The 22,606-nt window shown below is 41.2% G+C and overlaps 1 protein-coding gene across 8 annotated transcripts in view; it reads right to left on the bottom strand.

The window, feature by feature from the left end:
* Positions 1-22,606, bottom strand: part of AR (androgen receptor) — a 293,854-nt gene that overhangs the window by 71,293 nt on the left and 199,955 nt on the right. For 7 of the 8 annotated variants that reach the window (XM_023734651.1, XM_004380092.1, XM_023734646.1 and 4 more), the window contains one exon: positions 15,009-15,160. The exons of the other annotated variant lie outside the window; for it this stretch is intronic. In XM_023734651.1, the coding sequence (XP_023590419.1) occupies positions 15,009-15,160 (152 nt within the window). The remainder of the gene's footprint in view (positions 1-15,008; positions 15,161-22,606) is intronic. 8 annotated transcript variants of the gene reach the window in all.

Here is a 22,606-nt window from a genome sequence, read left to right as displayed (position 1 = left end):
GTGAAGAATGTGCCTCTTAGACAAGTAGATATAAGAGACCAAAGGGGTGGCTTCTGTCCAGAGGTGAGAGGGGAAGGCAGAGAGAGTTAGGAGCTAGTTGAATGTTCATGGGGAATCAGGGGAGGAGGGTAGGAGTGTGCTGTCACAGAATGAGGTGAGCGGTTGGGGTCTCATAACAATGTATGTTAAAAAACAAATTCTGTATGGGAGACTAACTTGAAATGTAAACTTCACTTAATTACATCAATGAAAAAAAAAAGAATATATTCCTAAAATCTAAAAAAAAAAATAAAAAAAATCTCCGAAGCTAGCTGGAGGAAGATTTAGCTGTGAGATCTGTACATATTCCCTGGTGTGAGTTAGCAAACTATGGAGTTATATTTCCTAGGACAGTGAGGGCCTCCTTGAGGCAACACCAATCAAATTCTGCTCCAAGGAGGGATCAGGTCACTCACTGGTGTTCACAGTAACATGGGTGTCAAATGCTCACAGCATCATAAAAAAGCTTGCTATTTGATAGTAACATTCCTGTTACTGAATATGTGTGTACACTATTGGTATTTCCCTAGAATCCCATAGGAGCATAATGGATGGGTTAATAAACACATACGAAAGGTTACCAATTGAAGATTGGCCCATGTAGATATGGTTAGAAGAGAGCCACCTTAGAGGAAGGAAATTTGATATCCTTAATTTGATGCTCTTCACTGTTTTAGCTGGGATTACAAGGAACGGAATCCTTTTTTGTTTTTTCTATACTGGATTTCTAGTGTATTCTCCCTCAGTATTTACTAATATGCATTTTGATAAATGTGAATCTGTTTCTATTGTGTTCAGGGAACCCAAGGAATATGATCTGTACTTATACTCAGGCTAGACAGAGAGTAGAACAGTGGGTGGTAGTACTAGGAACCAAAGTGAGAGAAACTGACTCCCAAGGGGGATAAGTCACCCTGGGGTACAAACCTGGAAAATGCTGTCCAATTTCTTAGAGAGCTCCTCTATCCTCAACTCCACATGGGTCTATGTTCTATCCTAACAAGGGGGGCCTGCTCTTTTCCATATGGAATCTATTGTTCTGCAAATAGATCTCACATACTCCATCTAAAAAAGAAAATCTGAGTATTTGTAAGCCACAATCCCTAAACCATGTCAGTGAAGTCAGCTAATCAGTAAATATAGTCATTTGCCATCCTCCAATTCCTCTCATGCTCCTACCATTCCTAAGGAGAACTAGCTGCTACTATAATCCAGTCTGACTACTGGTGTGAATATGCTTGTATGTACTGAGTCAGCCATGCTGGTCTGAGTTCTCCTGCCCCTACTCATGGTTTTCTGATGTCCAAAGAATCTGAGTGGACCTGACCTCTACCAGTCTATCTGAAGCCAACTACTGGTGGTCCAGAACTCACAAGTCTTTCCCTAGTATAAACTGATCTCACCGCTTTCTGTTGTGCCCAAAGATCAAACTCAATTCCAAGTCTCATTAAATAGGTGAAAGATGTTCATCTTTCTAACTCCTTCTTCTGTCCCCTCTTTCTCTTCTATTATTTCATCCTACCAAATGCTCAGTGTCTTCATTTGATCACTGGTTCCTCAGAGCTTCCCACTTTGATGCTCTATCTAAACCTTCCTATTCTAGATAAGCACCTTATGTTCACTGCCTGAGCTGAATCCCCTATCCCTTTCAAAATTTATGAGACTGGTGTTCTATCCCTCCAGAGTCTTGCTAAGGGACATTAATGACAACCTAATCCCCAATACTATTTCCTGGTAATGGCTGAATGTGTCCTAGAAAGCACAGCCTTCCAAAGTAATTCCACGCATGATGAGAGTTTCAGACACTATAACAGATCATGGAAGGCAAGATACTTTAAGGTAGAGGGGTCTTTCATAATTTCTTAAATCATTACATGTGGTTGGCTGTCAATGGTACACACAGCCCTATATCCAATCCAGTACTTACATTGGTGGAAATGGATTCTAAGGAAAATTTTAAAAAGTAATGTACATGAATACAATGAATACAACAGGAAATCAATATAAATATCCAACAATAAAGGCATGAGAAAAAATGAGAATACAGTGTTCTTAGGGTTCTATGACTATGACTCCACAAATTACATGCATGAGTGTAAGAGCTAAAGAAAATGAAGACACGTTTAATCAGTTGTATTATGGTTGGGGGCTTAAAAAATGCCATTAGTAGAAACTGTAAATCTTGCAACTCGAAAGATTAAATAGGAACCTTAGAGGGCAGTGAGTTTATGTTAATGGAGGAGGAACAGTTCAGAAACGGAGGATGAGAATGGTTGTACAACTCTAAGAATGTAATCAATGTCACTGAATTGTACATGTAGAAACAATTGAATCGGTGTATGTTTTGCTGTGTATATTCTCGACAAAAACAACAAAATAAATTTAAAAAAAACTCCATATAGGTGATGTAATTTAAATGTGTAAGCTTGAAGGATGAAACCTACAAGGAACAATGCATTTGAGAGGTTTCCAAAGTGTTTAAAATAATATCATGGTTTCAGCAACATAGAATTTCCACTAAGGAGCTCCGTCTATAGGAGGAGAAAAGGTGAGTACACACTGAAAGAAAAAGCAGGAAGTGGTAAACACCCCCCCCCACACACACACACAAGAAAGGTACTCATGAAGTGCTGTGGAAGTGCACGGGAGGATGCGTAGCTTTCAACGAGGTGGAGGCTTCATGGAGGAGGAAGCATTTGACTGGAGCCTTTAAGAATGGTAGGATTTTGAGATGTGGATAAAAAGCATGTGAGGCAGAGTGGATATCCCTAGTAAAGGTGAGAAAGGGGAAAACTGTGAGTAAGCACTGGGACAAAGGAATAGCTTAATTATATTGTAGAATAGCCCCCTGTTATGTTATCATTGGGTGGGAAACAAATACTGATCATGCCATTTAGGGATGAAATAAAAAATGAAAATAATCAAACTGTAATAAAATTAGATAACACTATTTCCATTGGGCTTTGATTTTAAACTAATCAGTTGCTGTATAATCTCTCTCCCCATTTTGTACTTATCTCTCATAACACTTACCACAGCAGTATTCAATTTTTATTTCCACATTGATATTCTCCACTAAACTTGGAGATTGTTGAGAGAAGAACTGTGTCTTATTCATCACTGAGTTCTCAGCATCTAGCAGGTCTGGCACATACATTTGTCTCACTGTGTGCTTGTCTGTTGCTTCCACTGGACTGAGACTGTTTTATTCTTCTCCTTCTTCCTAGTACCCAGCACAAAGCCTGGCATATAACAGATGCTGGCTATTTGTTAAACTGAAATGAATTAGTTTCCTTCCTGTTCTCTTAGTCTTCTGTGCCTCAGTTTCCTCATTTGTAAATTAAGAGTAGTTAGAATATCTACTATCTCGTAGTGGTATTATGAAGATTAAGTAAGCTCTTAGTGTAGTGTCTAACATATAGAAAATGCTCAGTAAATATTAGCTGCTATGATTATTATCATCATCATTATTGTTTGTTGTTGTTAAGGCTTCCAGACCTGCTAGAGGAGATGGGGCCCACAAACCATGCTGGCCTTGGTCAGGGTTGGCCCTGGGAGGCAGGGGATCTGCACCTGCCCATTTCTCTCTCAGCTATCCCATCACACTGCTTCCACTGCACTTAGATAGTCTGTGCAGTGTTAAAGCTGCAGCTGGCCTTGGAGGAAACGTCCACCAGACTGGAAGCTCTGAAGGACAGGGCTGGTTCACACTAATTTCTGGGCCTGCACATGACCTGATGAAATACATCTTTGTTGAATAAATGAATGAGTGAAAGCTACTCATCTGTTGCCCTTTTTTCCTCCCACAAGACTGTAAGAATACAAATGCCTATAGTCTGAAGATCCCTCAGACTATAGCCAGAGGACAGGATGCAGGGATCTCTTTGCTGTCTACCTTGCATTGCTGCTCTAGCTGATTCCCTTTAAGTTTTTGGTACTTGGGAATGGACACATCTGCAAGGCTGTGATGCTGTCCACATGTGAAAATAATTACTACGAAATTATCCATGTGAATACTAACAGACACATTATTTACTTCACACTAGCATTTCTACAGTGACATCATTTGAGTCCTTGGAATATGCTATAATTTGATGCAGGACTGATTTCTCATTTTGGGCACTAGGAGGCATTATCAATAGTGTGTGGTTCATTTCATTTTCAAAAGTCTAATACTATGCTAGACAAATTCAAGTTATCTCACCATAATCCTTATAACTTCTCTGGGGGTGGTCACCAGAGAAACTAAGGTTCAAGGAGGGCAAGTCATTTGCCCAAGTTCACACAGTTAACAAATGGTGGAGTCAAAATCAAATTGTCTCCCTGTACATCAATTAGGCTCCTAGGTTGAGAACACTTTACCATCCCGTAGGGCTCACTAGGTATGTTCCACACTTGCATACCCCTTTCTTTGGTCTCCTACATCTTTTTCTGCTCCAGTGCGACCATAATATGAATCTAAACTTGCAGGCTAGTCCTTACTGAGATTCAAAAGAGACAAAGAAAACTCTGTCCAAGTGACACAGACTACAGAAGCATTTCTGGGGAGTCAGAGAGGCTACATAGGTGTTGGTGGCGGCAGAAGAAGCCACTGTAGGAGAGTGGAAAGTAGGAAGCCTTTAGTTATAAGCCACACAAGTAAAGAGCCCGTCTTCTCTGTGTTCTGAAGTTGAGCAGGGCTAAGGGGTCCTCAAGGACTGTATAACCATTTGTTGATCTAGAAGGTCCTTGGCAGAATGTTAACCCCTCCTACCATGAAATTTTGGACCAGATATAAAGGTAATTCATAGTAGTTAGAGATAAGCAGTATGTACACACTGGTTCTGGTTGGCTAGCTTTAAAAAATATCAATTTTTAAAAGAGGATAGGGTGAGGGAAGCAATGAATTCCAGTATATCACTAGAATTTTATTCTTAACACAATACAGTCATAGACTATATCAAAGTATTATTCTGTTTTTGAAACAAATGCTCCCTCAACCAAACAAACAAAAGTAACACTGTAACCTAACCACATTCCTTCAAGGGGTCCAAAGCACTAGGAATGCAGTAGATGGCACCCTAGATAAAGACAACCCAGTCTGGTTTTAAAAAAACATCCATCCGGCTTCAGGAAAAGAAGCCTTAAAAATTTATTTGCACAGGTGCTGGCTTAAGTTTCTATTGAATCTGGCCTCAGCATACTTTAAGACACTCCTCTGGCTGGACTAGAGAAACCAATGGCTGAGGAACATGGAGGATAATTTATGACCTTAGCTTTTCTCCTGGCCTGTGGCTGGGGACCTGAATTTACTGGGGAGGCCAGACCTATCTTGGTGGAGATGAAAACACACAACGTGCTCTGACACCTTCAAATCCAAAGCCTGGGAGGCAAGAGAGGCAAAACAAGAAAGACTTATTATAGTAAGAGCTTTAAAATAAACACATGCTTGCTGGGGGATGTTAGTCACAGTGCCCTGGGAGGCGAGGAGGAAAGAGGAGGAGATTGACCTTTGCTATATTCTCATACAAATGTTGTTCTCTCTTCTGGTCACTAAGTAATCCCAAGGAGAAGTGGCTGCATGGGAACCTTACACCAACCCAAGGCCTCCTTTACCCAAGGACTACCACAGATACAATCTCCCAGCTTTCCTTTCTGCCTACTTAAGGGGCACTGTAAGTAAGTGCATGTGTACCAATGACCAAGGCTTCATTCCAGGAGAAGGAACCAAAACTGACTAGGCACTAGACGCTGTGTTACATCTCATTTAGTCCTCACAGTTGCCCTGTGAGCTATTATTATTCTCAGAGGCACAGAGGAGTTAAGTTGACTTACTCAAAATCACGTATCTATTAAGTCTCATAGCTAAAGACTGAACTCAGGTCTGCCTGCTTCCCAAGGCTGATGCATAAAAAGAGAACCTCTGGCCAATGGACGCATCTGGAATATCTATAAAATTTTAGTGATATATTGTTAAAATCTTAAAGATCATTTAGTCTAACCATTTTATTGTTCAGGCAGAGATTCTGAGGTGCAGAGAGGGAATGACACATATCTAAGGCCACATGGTAAGTTGATGGCAGAGCCAGGGCTATAACTGTCCTTGAAGCCCCATCTGGTGCTCTTGCACAGCATCTTGTTCCACTACCTTTTTGTTCCAAAAAGCCAGAAAGTAGAGTAGGATGGCGGATGCACAGTTCAGTACGGGGCGGGGGTAGGCACAAAAGGCTGACTAAATACCTGACGAATGGCCTGCTGCATGTCCTGGGGTTCCTCACAATGACTTCAGGACTGCACAATGTTCCCCAAAGAGACCTACTGCTTTCACACCTTCCTGTCTTCTCTTATTCTGTTCCCACTATTGAAAGTTCCCTTTCTACCTTTTTGTACCTGGCAAACTTTTAAACACATCCTTCATGATCTAGATCAACCCTTACTTCCTCTGTGAAGCCCTCCCAAACTGCCGGGTAAAATAATTCATTCTTTCATTCTGTCTGCCCAGGGGATTGTGTACCTACTCTAGAACAGTTGCAAAATGTGTGTTGTATTCACCCCACAGCCACTAACTAGTTGCATGACAGTGGGCAAGTCACTTATCCCTTTTGTCCTCCAGTTTCCTCATATGTAAATTGGGATAATAGTAATACCTATATCATAGAATTTTTGTGAGGATTGAATGAGATGTCTATAAAGTATCTAATAATATATATATTGAGTTTTTGTTGTTATCTCTTCTTATCCCAGTACTTGATATACGTTCAGTGTACACAATAAGCACTGATTGCTTGTTGAATACATGCATACTATGTGGGAAAAGTGCCAGCCATCATATAGACATTTTGGAGATCCCTGTAGTCAGGATACCTTCTGATGAATCTATAAAGTCCTTACCAAAGACTAGACCAGTGGTCTATAATCTTCTCTGGGCTGCATGACCTCTGAGAATCAAATAAAAGCTATGAAACTCTCCCTAAAAATATTCACACATGCATGTACACATAAAACCTTGTAAGAACTCTCACACTTAGAAATATGTCTTACAGAGCCTTCCTACCACATACTGTCAATAGTACTAATGCCACCCCCATCCCTTACTATGGGAGAAGACCTACAGTTACAGAAGATACTCTCACACAATGGCAGAGGTGGAAGGGACTAATTGGGACTGAATACATTCTAGGAGTCAAGTGCTATGCTAAAGGCTTAATATACTGCCTCAAATAATTCTTGGGGGTTCCAAGGTAAAAATTTCTGTGGCTCTACTGACTGACTGGGTTGTGAGCTCATCAGACCATACACAAGAAATGGCAGGGAGGCCCTCATTTCTGTCATTCATATGTTATATGAACCTGGGAAAGTCACTTCCTCTCTCCGGATGTCAGTTTGCTCATTCATAAAATGGCTTAGTCAGATTCTTAGATTTCTAAGTCTCCTTCCTTCAAATTTTAACAGGTTAGCATTTTAAAAGATCTAGTGATTGCAAGCACTACAGGTCTTTTCAGTGAGCAACTCATGCCTGAATCAACTGTCCCGAAAGTAAAATAGCCTATGATCATGGAGTTGTACGAATGTGCTTATCAAACTTACGGAACTATATGGGCCCACAGTCTCTGGGGCCCATATCCAGATATTATAATGAAATTAAGGTCTATTCCCTTGATAAGGTATGCCAGGAGAGGAAGGGAAAGCAATTTTTAAAATCCTGATAGTGAACAAGACTTTGACTCTGTGACTTTTTAGCCCTGACCTGAAAGATAATATTCTCTAGCTTCAGACATCAGAAATGAGGTAAATGGATTTCTCCAGCTCCTGGCCCCATGGAAGACACTCTGTGGCATGATCCTCTAAGAAAGCTCAAAGCAAAGTGCTAAGGAACCATGGGTCTACCATTTATATCCATACATCCTATCTCTGATCTCTTCCCTTAGCTTGGTAACTAGGAGCAAAATTCTCATGAGCACAGGTGTTGAACTGTGCTTCCTGTTCTGTGGTGGTGTAATGAGCATGAATTAAGAGCTAATTAAGATTCTTATCAGAATCAGAACTTCCCTTTAAAAACATGAGATGGTGGAAGGACTATGGCCCATGTGTCCCTGGCCCTACTTCATGAAGAGAGTTGCTGGTAAGCTACCAGCTGTTTTAAGCATTTTGGGCTTTCTTAAGAAGACAAGGTCCCTGTGATGTCAGTGCTACTTCAGCGGCTCCTCATTGGACCTTGGGATAGTGTGCAAGTATATATGTATATATACATATACACACACATACACACACACACACACACACACACACACACACACACACACATATATGGAAACCCTGGTGGCTTAGTGGTTAAGTGCTACGGCTACTAACCAAAAGGTCAACAGTTCAAATCCACCAGGCACTCCCTGGAAAATCTTGGGGGCAGTTCTACTCTGTCCTGTAGGGTTACTGTGAGTCAGAATGGCAAGGGGTTTGACTAAATGGCAAGGGGTTTGGTTTGGTTTTTATATATATATATATATATATATACACACACACACACATATGTATGTATGTATATGTGAGCCCTGGTGGCTAAGTGCTTAAAGTGCTTGGCTGCTAAGGTGAGCCATTTGAAACCACTAGCTGCTCTGCAGGAGAAAGATCCAGCCATTCTATGGGGGAAAGATGTGGCAGTCTGCTTTTGTAAAGATTTACAGCCTTGGAAACCCTATGGGGCAATTCTACTCTGTAGGAGCAGCGCGTTGTAGCAGAGTGAATACTGCCCTGCCTGGGTTCGAATTCTAGCTATTTCACCTAATACCTGTTGATTGCCTGGCAAAGCTTCAGTTTACTCACCTGGAAAATGAAGAGAATGACCTCACCCTCTGTCTCAGGTGGTTTGGAAGTCCAAATGGGGAGTGGATATGGTGGCATTTAGTCCACTGAAAAACTTTAAAAATGTCCAGGATTATGATCACTAGGCTATAAGTTCCCTGAAACAGACTCTGTATCTTGAGTATGTGAGCCTAATACCCCAAGTACAGTAAGCACTCAGTAAATGTTTGCTGACTAATTGCATGAATAGATTACTAACAGGGCTATTCCTATGGGTATAGGCACAAATATAGCCAGGATGTGCAATGATTCCACTGGGATTCCTCAGTAGCCACAGCACAGAGTGAAGCAAAGGGACTGAGAATTCTAATCCTGGTTCCTTTTTGAAAGAGTCATTCACTTTCCTCTTCCACAGATTGGCGGATACAAAGTTCACCTGCCTCCTTGGAATGTTGAGAGCAACTGCCTAGCTGCAAAGGGGGAGGGAAGGAGTGTGAACACCTGAATAATACATTCCAGAAGTATGCACACATGACTATTATTAACTAAAGAGACTGATTTTTGAAATGATGGCCTCTCACAGAGTTGTTATTTTGAGGGACAGTATGTTTCCTGCCATGGGACTAGAGCCCAGAGAAGTAAGAAATGGCTCCTACCTCTGAAGAGAAAGTATCTACCACCCAGCGTTTGACAGTTACCAAGAGATTCTCGTGAGGGACCGTACAAGTAGAAGGTTCTGGCTACAGTATGTGGCTGGGCATTGAAAAGGTGATAAGGGACTAGGAATTCAGTAAGGCAAGGTGGAAGAAGGCAATGGACTCAAAGGATCTTGTAAGTGACAAAGGGCATTTAAACACTCTAGATATTTTGGTGTTGCTAGTGCTATGGCAACTTCTTGTTAATCACTGCCTCATAAAATGCACATGCTATAAATAAGCAGGCAAAGGGCACTACAGAGCAGCAATGGCAAATTCTTGGCATGGCTCCCAAATTGGGCAGTGACAGAGACTTGGGTGAGCACCAATTGCAATGAATTACAGAGCTAAATTATTTATTCTGCAGGCCTGTGATCTAGTCTTGTTATGGAGACGCCCAGATTAAGTCAGCAAATGTGTAGAGCCAGAGAATCATGGGGGCCTATATGGCAGCTCCATAACTGAGCCGGACACCTGGGCTCTACTTTCTATGAGATAGGAGTTTTTCCATAACATTTGGTACCAGATAGTCCCCAAAATCCTTCCTCTTTAACATCTGGGGTATATGTGGCATCCATCAAAACTCATTCATATATATTTCATAGTTATGCTTATGCTTATAGTATAGAAGTCTAGAAAATGTGTGAAATGTTTTCAATTTCTCCTCTGGGTATTGCAAGGGGGAGTGATCTACTAGATCATCAGGAAAAAAAGTATCATCTTCCAGAATTTCTAGATTTATTTTTTTCTCCTGTTTAGTAAAAAAACTCAGGATGGAGAGGCCACCAGAACAGACATTCAGGGTAACGAAGACATGCAAACTTTGGCTGGCCAACTCAGAAGAAGTTTTAAAAGTAGATAATCTAGAGAGCTACTAAGATATCAGAAGACTAGAAGGAGTAAAATTTACTATGCAGATTTGCAAGCACAGGGGTGACCATCTAAAGCAGGGGTTAGCAAACTACAGCCTTCAAGTCAAATCCAGTCAGCCACCTGTTTGTGTATAGCTCAAGAGCTGAGAATAATTTTTACACTTTTAAATGGTTGAAAAAAATCAAAAGAAGAGTAATATTAAAAACACATTATAATGATATGAAATTCAAATTTCAGTGTTCATAAAGTTTTATTGGAAAACAACCATGCACATTAGTTTCTATATTGTCTACGGTTGCTTTCATGCTACAAAGGCAGAGCTGAATAGATGAGACTGAGACCATATGGTCCACAAAGCCTCAAATATTTACTATCTGGCCTCTTGCAGAAACATATTTTCTGACTCTTGATCTAGTGTGGCTCTGACGTTTAAGAAAACCAGAGATAGATAAGAAATAACAGAAGCTTTGTGAAAAGATCTCTAGGATTCGGACAGTCGGGATCTGTCAACTCCTTGGCTAAAGATATCTGAATAAGGCTTTGATGAAGCTGCAAGCAGATTCTCCTAGCACAGTTAACTTGCCCCTGGGATATTTTACTCAAAAAGACAGGGAACTAAGAGGTTAATGACATGCAACAAAACTCTCTGCAAGACTCCAAACATTTGATTCCATATGAGTTGAGGTGGGAAAGAGTGGATTTAAAGGACAGAAAGAGTTCAATGAGGGTTCACTTATATTTCTTCCCTCACAAAAACCTGGAGTGAAAGAGAGAATCAAAGCCATACTTTTATGAAATTTGCAAAGGATACTAAATTGGAACATATTGTAAACATCAGTGAGGATGCTGTAATCCTTTGAGTTCAAAATGTAAACTACAGTTTCAATTTTATGATGTGTACCAAACAGCACTCCATGTGTACAAAACAAATGGATGTACAATCTCAAATGTTTAACTAGAAAATGTCTGAAAAATAGTAAATTCTTGAGCACATAATGCACATGATGAATTAATTAACCTTCTTTGAAACATGATGAGGTAAAGATGGTGATTCATATTCTGATTCCCCAGATAGAAAATGGAAAAGAAAGAATGTTACCTAGCAATGGTCAGCAGGCTAGAGGAAGAGAGAATCCCAGAGTCCTGGGTTTTAACCCAGCCCATTCACAGTGCATTCTCTCATCTGGTTCTATCCCCTCTTGAAGTTTGATTTTTAAGAGCATGAGAACTGGAATTCACTATCTGCTAGGAATTCAAAACCAAAAGTGCATATAGGTATAAATGCACATGTGTTTGCTGAAATAATGGTGATGATGCTTGTCATTTGCAGAATTGTCACAAAAAGTCTAAGCTGGAAGGGCATTTAAAAACATCTAGTTAACCGCCCTTGTTTTACAGACGGGAAATTGAGATCTAAACGGGGAAATTTCTTATCCAAGATCACACAGTTAAAACCTCTCTGAATCCCTACTTCCTTTATCTTTCACTTCCTAGCCTCTTAGGTAGTATCCAACATACCTTCCTCATCCTCTTCTCGCCCACTCTACCCACCTTACAAGCCTGCTGATTCTCCTCAGCCCCGTTTCTAATTCATAGACCATCGCCCTAAACACACACACACACACACACACACACACACACACACACACACACAATCACTAAGTTTCCTTTCAAAAGATCTTAGTGATTACATCCTGATGGCCTGATATCATTTTTTATCTCAAAAATATTCAGATCTCTCCCTGCCTGGCCTCACCCTTACTCAAACCCCACAGCATTAGTGACAATGAGAAAATGTGGGTTCTCTCCTCCTATTTCTACTCAACAGGAAAACCTGGTCAGATTACAATCAACTCTGTAGAGTCCAGCACCAATGACAGCATTAAAGCTTCATGCTTTATGAACTACCAAAGCTAGGAATGGATTTCTGTCTGACGTGTCAGGCTTTTAAGTCCTGTACCTGTGCCCAGTCCAGAGATTTCTAAAACCATGAATAAAGTGGTAATCAACACTCTGACGACAAACAGACGAGAAAGAGAAAGATTTGTACTCTCACTCTCTCCAAGACATGTGGAATTCCAAGTTTCAACACGGCAGATTCAGAACCACCTTCAGATAGGCCATTTGAGCCATAAAGATGCATTATAAAAATGGAAAAAAAATCAATAAATGTTCTCTGCAGGTAATAAGACAATCCCCACCTTCAAATTAGGGATAATGATGGCAGTAAAATCAAGCCACCCAGCTTGATAGATGGGAGGAGAAAGAAAACACTGATAATTCTTTTTTGGGGAGAGGATTTGTTTTGTTTTATGTTTTTTAAGCTACCTTCTCCTATCCCTCAAAGGCTGAGGACCAGAACCTGAAGTTCAAATTCTAAAGGAACCAAGGGGCTCAGAGGTTCCCGCTCCACAGATTTCCAAGTAATCTGTTGGTGATTTTTCATATTTCAAGCAGTCAAGAGCATGTGGCCCCATGAGCTCAGAGGGGTTCATTTTCTCAAAGAAAATAATATTACTGAGTTTCCCTAACTTAGGTGACTCTAGGATCTGGAGAATTTGGAGACCTTACTGGATTTCTAAGTGTTCTGTAAATTGGGTGAACCCCCTTCCCCCCAATCTCATCTCTTCCCTGTTCTCAAATAGCCCAGGATTCATGTCTTATAGCAGAGCTCCTCCCAGGCAGCCCTGTCAGCTGCCCATCTGCCTATCTCCTTCCTTCAGCCTTAACTTCTGCAGAAAGCTCCCATGTGGAATGTATGAAATTACAGCACAATCTTCCCTTTTACAATATGGTTGATCATGTCCCCTGTTTACCTAAAACAACAACTTGGTGACCCAGATTTGTTAAACCCAGGAGCAGCATCAAGTGTAATCTAATCTATCTGTCTGTTGAATTTGCTTGCTCACTTGAACTCTTTTCCCATCTTGATATGGCTGCTATTAATGTGGTGCCTGTGCTTGGTGACACACTAAGCTCTAGATGGGTGCTCTGCAGCATTCTCTGCTCTATAGACAGGGTTTGATGGATGACGGGACATGGCAGGTTCTCACTGGGGAAGTCGGGGTGAACTGAAGTCCCTGGAGGTGCTTCTTACTTCCTTTTCTAACAGCCATCTTCTCTTAAGCACTCTTAAGGAAGGAGAGCACTTCCCTATGGCTCTTTCCAAACTGCCTAGTCCCAGGCACTGGGATCCTGGACCTTATACTTGCCTAGCACAAACAGCGGCAATGGGCTACTTAGGGGTATGGGTGGGACACACAGCATGTTTTCAGTAATATCAAATGCTAGGTGCCTCCTTGGTGCTTTGGAGACTGAAAGAAAACAAAATTCCAGTTTTCTGTTTTATCAGCATTCCTGCCACCTGACCAAAATGATAAAACAACAATCATCATTCTGGTTCGCTATCAGTGGGGAGACCAGTTGAAGGGCACTCACTTTCTCCCTATTTCTTAGATACCAAGAACTCTCCGGTGCTTCTACCATCCTCTGGTGGGTGTCAGTACATTCTTGGTGAAAGGTATGGCCTATATATTTGTCCCTTTTAAGGATATCTAAGGGTTTATGGTACTTACATAAGGAAAAATTATCTGTTTGGTTCTGACTTGGCAGTCTACACTTGTAGGCCAATGAGAGGGAAGGAAAAAGGTCTTGGCAGGAGGTACCTCCTCTGTGGAAAGCGGAGGATGGGGTGGATACTAGTATTTAGCAACTGGGTCTGGTCCCAGAGCAGAGTGTCTTTGTCTAGGGGACTGCTCGCCAGTGTTCATTTGAGAAGGGAGCCGTTTAGTGCAGGGTGAGAAGTAAAGTGGATGAACAAAAGGCTTAAGTTCAGGGTGATTGGGAAGGAAAGAGGTACCAGCATATACAAGAGGTCTAGAAATGGGAGCTCCTGCTGTAGAATGTAGGTCCACACCTCTGGGAACTTAGTAAACATAAGTTGTTCTAAGAGAAATAAGACTAAGAAGCCAAACATATGATGATACATAGGTTGGAGTTCTGGGCCGATGAACAGTCACTGAGGACAGGCCTCTGGAGAGGAAGATAAAAGTGCTTCTTCACTCTGGGTCCTTACTTACCTAGGAGCTATTAATGCAAAGAGGCCTCAAGGAGGAAGCAGCAGGAGGGAGCAGGTGCAGAGACTGATGGTCTACTGAACAGTGAGAACACTTCCTTTCTGGGGCCAAGGCCAGGAAGCCTTTGCTATGGTGTAGTCTTGTATTTAGCACAGAGAACAAGCTGGGGACTCAGTTGGGGTTTCTCCACTTCTAACCTAATAAGGAGAATTTTTTCCATCACTAGGCAGCAGAGTTGAACACAAGCAAGGAGGAAATTAAATCTTTTCAAATCATTAATTTTTCTTTCATTCTTAGGACCCATAGAGCCCCAAGCACCAGCTGGGACCATCTTCATTGTTTACAATCTCCCTGTGATACCCAGGCAGCTGAAACCAGGACCAGCAAGTATGGAAACTTGCTTCTTTAGACTCTTAGGTTCTTGAGAGGGCCCTGTTTGTGGCCCTGTCCCTGAGATGATAAAATTATGGGTCCTAGAAGGTTGATGTCTCTCTGGAAGGTAAAAGAGAAAGGGAAATAAGAGAAATGAGTGTGAGACGCCCTTTACCTTCAGCAGCTCTCTTAAAGAAGACTTTGCAGCTTCCACAAGTGAGTGCTCCATAGTGACAGCCAGAAGCTTCATCCCCACAGATCAGACAGGTCTTCTGGGGTGGAAAGTAATAGTCGATGGGCAGAACATGGTCCCTGGCCGTCTCCAAACTAGAAAGACACAAAATGCAGCACATGTCAGTGGGCAGAAAAAACAGGAGCGCAGGAGTCTGAGGTCATCAGGAGTAAATTGTATGTATAAATTACTATCATTCGTTGCTCAAGAAAGTCAATGTAAAGCTGAATTTTCCTGAGACTTCTCTGAGAAATAATGTTTGTATGGTTCCCTGCAATGTGGACAGAGCCTTTTTGGATCCTATGGAGGGATTAAGGAAGTTCTCTGGGATCAGTCAGTCTCATAGACTGACTATAGAGGGACGGATAAAGGCAGGGAACCTGAGGTTAAGGTATCTGACTTAAGGTGGTGGTTGGACAACACATTTGGAGCAATTAAATGGTATGAACCCAGCCCTATGACCTCATCACTTCCAAAGGAAGATCTATGGCAAAATTAGACATAGGGAGCAGTTTGATGTGTTTTACTTTAGCTCTCTGAGCCTTAGTCTCAACTGTAAAATAGGGATAATATCACAAATCCCACTGGATCTTATGTTGTGAGTGACAGTATAAATCAGCCAATGGATAAAAGGCCCTTGGAATGAATACATAAGTGAGAGATCATGCTTAGTGTTATCACACCAGCCTTCTTTGGTCTTTGTCTCTATTTTCTTAGTAGTCTCTCTAAATGACATGGACATTTTTCCTCCGTTCTATAACATAAAGTAGTAGAATCCCTTGTGTCTGAGATTGCTATGAGAGATGACACATGGTGATGATGGAAATCTCTCAGGCTACCATCTCAACACTTGGTCATCAGAAGACTCATAGGTTCCTTGAACTGGGATGGAGCTTCAGAAGTCACCTAGTCTAACTGCCTATCTCCAAAGAGATCTTTGTCTGAGTGCTTCCAGATGGATCTGAAAAACAGGTACCAGAAAGCCAATCCTAAAACTTCAAGGAAGGATAATTCTGAGTCTCCCATAGTAATTAATTCAAGTTTGAACAAATGGAACATGGTACTTACTACACAAAAGTTAACTTTTATCTCTCCTATGTCCTAAGTCTAAATGCTCAATAATACTCCAGAGACCTCCTGGGTTAATCTGTCTCAGCTAGATGTAACAACTGACCACAATCATACACAGGAATACAACTGCTATATTTTATGAGTACTTTTTCCTTACTAAGGAAGGAAGGAAGAGAGAGAAGGCAGAGAGAGGGAGGGAAGGACGGAGGGAGGGAGGGAGGAAGGAAGGAAGGACGGTAAGCCTTAAAGGGTGTATGTTCACTGTGTTGAGTGATTTCAATACCTTGAAACAACTCGGTGAGGAAAGTTTATTTTCTAATTATTATATCTATTGTACAGATGAATAAAGTGAGACTCTGAAAGAAGTCAAGGACTGTCTGACCCTAAGTCCAACACAGTTTCCACTACCCTATTGTCTTTCCGCTATTCACCTTTAATTTCTGCCCATGGCTCTTTGGCTATCATGCTCAGCACAGTCATCAGAATCCAAAAAGGCATGAAAGGTTATCCTCCTCTCAATTCCAAGTGAGCAGCTCTGGCAGAGCAAGCACTAAGAAAGCTTTCACTCGGGCTACACTTGACAAGCACTTTATCTCCAAGACAAAAATATTAGCCTTTATTCAAGTTCCAAGTACAAAAGAGAGCAATCAAAAAGTTCTGCTGATATGCAAATTCTATGACTGGCTATGATGGCCTGTCTTCCCTCCCCACGAGCCTTCCTTTTCCTACCATAACTGGAAAAACAGCAGTAGTCTAACCACAAAACTAATACTAGCAAGGATACAGGTTCCACAAGAAAGGAGCTCACTTCCAATATACAAGTGGTCCAAATGCTAAGAACATTATTCCCTTGGCTGAAAATGTGATTCCCTTGGCTAAAAATTGTGCCCTACTCCCAGGCCTGGAACAAGGAAAAGCAAGAAGCAGGATTTTTTTTTTTGGAAGTGTCTTCCCTATCTTCTTGCTTTTCTGACTTCCATAACTAACACAAACAGTTCAAATAAAACCAGAAAGACATGTATTGAAGCACTCTATGTGCCAGGCCATGTCATATACATCATCTCATTTAATTTTCCTGACAATCCTTCGAGGAAGCTATGTATCATCCCCATATTTTAGCAGAGGAAACTGAAGCACAGAAATATTAAGTAAACTTGTCCAACATCATATATTCAGTAAGTGTGAATGTCAGGATTCCTTTCCAGGTAAGTCTAACTCCAAACTGTGTATTCTTAACCAACGATTAACCATGTCATCAGTCTGAAGGTTGAGATTAGATAGATTGGTTCAACTAAACTCTTAGCACCTAGTCTTATGGAGCAGGCACAGGGCTAAGTGCTGGTGATATAGTGGTGATCAAGATACTGTCCTGAGGCAGGGCCAAGATGGTGGATTAGTCAGATGCTGCCTGTCATCCCTCTTACAACAAAGACCCGAAAAAACAAGTAAATCGATTATATATGACAATCTAGGAACCCTAATCATCAAAAACAAAGCTGAAGAATTGGACTGAGTGGCAGGGGAAGGAGAGGCAATTCAAAAGCAGCAGAGAAGTACCAATCACGAGATCACCAGTGCCCTGCTAGCTGAGCCTGTGCAGCACACTTGGGCTGAGGCAAGCAGTCACATTCAAAGACATCAGGTATAGCTGAGCGGTAGCAAATCTGTGCACACCTCCAGAACCAAGTAGAAGCAACATCAAACCTGTGAAAGTTAAGTGCAAGCTTCTAACCCACCCATTCTAACCAACACCCATTCATGATAAAAACTCTCAGCAAAACAGGAATAAAAGGGAAATTTCTCAACATAATAAATGGCATTTATACAAAGCCAACAGCCAACATCATCCTAAATGGAGAGAGTCTGAAAGCATTCCCCTTGAGAACGGGAACCAGACAAGGATGCTCTTTATCACCACTCTTATTCAACACTGTGGTGGAGTTCCTAGCCAGAGCAATAAGGCAAGAAAATGAAATAAAGGGCATCCAAATTGGTAAAGAAGAAGTAAAAGTATCCCTATTCACAGATGATATGATCTTATACATAGAAAACCCCAAAGAATCCACAAGGAAACTACTGGAACTAATAGAAGATTTCAGTAAAGTATCAGGATACAAGGTAAACACACAAAAATCAGTTTGATTCCTCTACACCAACAAAGAGAACTTCAAATAGGAAATCACCAAATCAATACCATTTACAATAGCCCCCAAGAAGACATAGTACTTAGGAATACATCTAACCAGAGATGCAAAAGAACTATACAAAAAAACTACAAAACACTACTGCAAGAAACCAAAAGACACCTACGTAAGTGGAAAAACATACCATGCTCATGGACAGGAAGACTCAACGTTGTGAAAATGTCAATTCTACTGAAAGTGATCTACAGATACAAGGCAATCCCAATCTAAATTCCAATGGCATTTTTTTACAAGATGGAGAAACAAATCACCAACTTTACATGGAAAGGGAAGATGCCCCAGATACGTAAAGTATTACTGAAGAACAAAGTGGGAGGCCTCACACTACCTGATTTTAGAACCTATTCTACCGCCATGGTAGTCAACAGCAGACATATGGACCAATGGGACAGAATTGAGAACCCAGACGTAAATCCATCCACCTATGAGCAGCTGCTATCTGACAAAGGTCCAAATTCCTTTAAATGGGGAAAAGACGGCCTCTAAAAAATGGTGCTAGCATAACTGGATACCCATCTGTAAAAAAAAAATGAAACAGGACCCATACCTCTTACCGTACTCAAAAACTTACTCAGTATGGATCAAAGACCTCAATATAAAATCTAAAACGATAAAGATCATGGAAGAAAAAATAGAGACAGTGTTAGGGGCCCTAATACATGGCTTAAATAGTATACAAGCCATAACTAAAAATGCACAAACACCAGAATAGAAACTAGATAACTGGGGGCTCCTAAAAATCAAATACTTATGCTCATCAAAAGACTTCACCAAAAGAGAAACTACAGACTGGGAAAAAAATTTTGGCTACGACATATCCAATAAGGGTCTAGTCTCTAAAATCTACAAAATATTGCAACACCTCAACAACAAAAGGACAAATAATCCAATTAAAAAATGGGCAAAGGATATGAACAGAATATCTTCACCAAAGAAGACATTCAGACCGCTAACAGACACATGAGGAATTGCTCACAATCATTAGCCATTAGAGAAATGCAAATTAAGACTACAATGAGATACCATCTCACCCCAACAAGGCTGGTACTAATAAAAAAAACACAAAATAAATGTTGGAGAGGTTGTGGAGAGACTGGAACTCTTATGCACTGCTGGTGGGAATGTAAAATGGTACAGCCACTTTGGAAAATGATACGGTGCTTCCTTAAAAAGCTGGAAAGAGAAATACCATAAGATCCAGCAATCACACTTTGAGGAATATATTGTAGAGAAATAAGAGCTGTCACATGAACATATGCACACTCATGTTCACTGCCGCACTATTCACAATAGCAAAAAGATGGAAAGAATCTAAATATCCAGCAACAGATGAGTGGATAAATAAATTACAGTACATACACACAATGGCATACTATGCAATGGTAAAGAACAATGATGAATCCGTGAAACATCTCACAACATGGATGAATCTGGAGAACATTATGCTGCGTGAAATAAGTCAATCTCAAAAGGACAAATATTGTGTGAGACCAATATTATAAGAACTTATTAAAAGGTTTAAAAGCTAAAAAAAAAAAAATTCTTTGATGATTATAAGGGTGGGAAGGGAGGGGAGGGGGAAATCACTAACTAGATAGTAGATAAGGATGAACTTCAATGAAGGGAAGGACAACACACAATACAAGGGAAGTAAGCACAACTGGACCAAAGCAAAAGCAAAGCAGTTTCCTGGACACATTCAAACACTTTGAGGGACAGAGTCGATGGGGCTGGGGCCTGGGGACCATAGTTTCAGGGAACATGTAAGTCAACTGGCATAACATAATTTGTAAAGAAAATGTTCTACATCCCACTTTGGTGAGTGGCGTCTGTGGTCTTAAAAGCGTGTGAGTGGCCATCTAAGATACTTCAATTTGTCCCATCCCACTTGGAGCAAATGAGAATGAAGAAAACCAAAGACACAAGGAAAGTAATAGCCAAAAGGATTAAAGGACCAAATGAACTAGAGACTCCACCAGCCTGAGACCAGAAGAATTAGACGATGCCCGGCTACCACCAACGACTGCTCCGAAAAGTACATAACAGAGAGTCTCAGACAGAGCAGGAGAAAAATGTAGAACAAAACTCAAATTCAGGTAAAAAGACCAGACTCAACGGTCTGACAGACACTGGAGGAACCCCTGAAACTATGGCCATCAGATGCACTATTAACCCAGAACTGAAACCATTCCCAAAGTCCACTCTTCAGGCAAAGATTAGACAGGACTATAAAACAAACAAAAAAATACAGGTGAGGAGCGTGCTTCTTAGTTCAATTAGGTATCTGAAATCAAATGGGCAGGGCCTGTTCAAAAGCATGAGAAGGCAAGAAAGGACAAGAACTGGTCAAATGGACAGAAGGAATTTGGGGTGGAAAATGGGAATGTGCTGTCACATTGTGGAGATTGCAACTAATGTCACAAAGCAATATGTGTATAAATTTTTGAATGAGAAATTAACATGAACTGTAAACTTTCATGTAAAGCACAATAAAAAAAAGAAGAAAAAAAAGATATTGTCCTTACCACCAAGCAACTTACCATCTAGTAGAGAAGAAAGACAGGAAGCAAAGAACTATAAAACAACATAACAAATAACACAATAAAGCAGAGTGCAGACTGCTAAAGATGAGGAAGTGCCTCAAAGACAGGAATGTATTTGAGGGGTATACGGGTATATATATATGTATGGGTTAGTGAGATAATGATGATAATGGCAATACTTATTTATTACAAAGTGAGCATCACATAAGCAAGATAGAAACCTGCAGAAAGTAAAAAAGAGGCCCTTTTTGGAAAGAGCCTTTAGGAAATAGAGATTTGGGGGGAAGTGGAGCCAACATGGCACTATAAACAGAAGCACCAGGTTGTCCCTCTACAGTAAAGATCCGAAAAACTAAGTAAAACAGATACAAACATCAGTCCTGGAACTGTAAGTGTCAAATGAAGGGATGAAGAACTCAGTCAAGCACTGAAGGGAATAAGAAACTGACAAAGAACAGAGAATGAGGAGAGCTATAGAGTGGAGGTCCCCAACCAGCTAATGTGGCATGGATTTGCCATCGTGGACCTCAGCCACCAAGAAATGCACACAGGGAGTATGGGAAGGCAACTTCATGGAACTCCCAACAGACGACGGAAAACCAGGTAACCAGAGATACACGCTTTCCCGCCCCACACCCCTCTTCCCTGTACGAGGCCTCCACCACTTTCCAATGGGCCATGGTCACTAGGTCGGAGAGACATCAGCTCACTCTTACTCAGATTCACCATCTTGGACCTCAGCCACCAAGAACTTTGGACAGGGAGTACAGGAAGGCAATTTCATGGAGCTCCCAATGGGAGACAGAGCACCCAGTAACAAGGGATACATGCTTTCCCACCCCTCAACCTTCTTCTCTGTATGCCGCCTCTGCTGCTTTCCAACAGACCATGGTTGCTCGATCAGAGAGACACCAGCTCACTGCCATAGGGATTCGCCCCGTGCCCACCAGCTGGCTCCATCAGTGCCATTTTTTGGGGTTTTCTTTTTCTTCTCTCTCTCTCCCTTCCTTTCTTTCTTTTCTCCTGTCTACCTAGCCGCGTGTGCCAACCCTGCTCCTTCTTGAAGGACTGTGCCACACCTCTCGACTAGAGAGCCACCGGCACATAGTCTCCCTGGGTCTGCACTGCTCCTGCTGGCAGACTCCTTCAGAACACTTCTTTGTTTGTTTGCGTTTGCTTTTCTCTTTTTCTTTTTATTGTGTCTTCTCTCTCCCTTCCTTCTTTTCCTTTCTCCTATTCACCTAGCCTCGTGTTCCACCCGCACCCCCCTTCTTAATGAGCTGCGTTGTACAGTTGGACTAGACAAACTCTGGCACACAGCCTCCATGGATCTGTGCTGCAACCACAGGCCACCCCCTCAGTGTCATATTTTTTATTTTTCTTATAAACTAGTCTTTTTCATTTTTTTATTATACTTTAGATGAAGGTTTACAGAACAAATAGTTTCTCAATAAACACTCGGTACACACATTGCTTTATGCCATTGGTAAACAACCTCACGACATGTCAACACTCTCCCTTCTCGAACTTGGAAGACCTGTTTTTTTTTTTGGTGAAAATATACATAGCCAAAGATACACCATTTCAAAAATTTCTACATGTACAATTCAGTGACATCAATTACATTCTTCCAGTTGTGCTGTTATTCTCACTATCCTTTTCCAAATTATTCCATCACCCTTATCTTCAATTCACTGTACCCAAGGCTTCCCATCAAACCTTT

Source organism: Trichechus manatus, unplaced genomic scaffold, assembly GCF_000243295.1.
Source record: "Trichechus manatus latirostris isolate Lorelei unplaced genomic scaffold, TriManLat1.0 scaffold00070, whole genome shotgun sequence".
Classification (NCBI taxonomy): Eukaryota; Metazoa; Chordata; class Mammalia; order Sirenia; family Trichechidae; genus Trichechus; species Trichechus manatus.
This window is presented reverse-complemented; position numbering and strand designations above follow the sequence as displayed.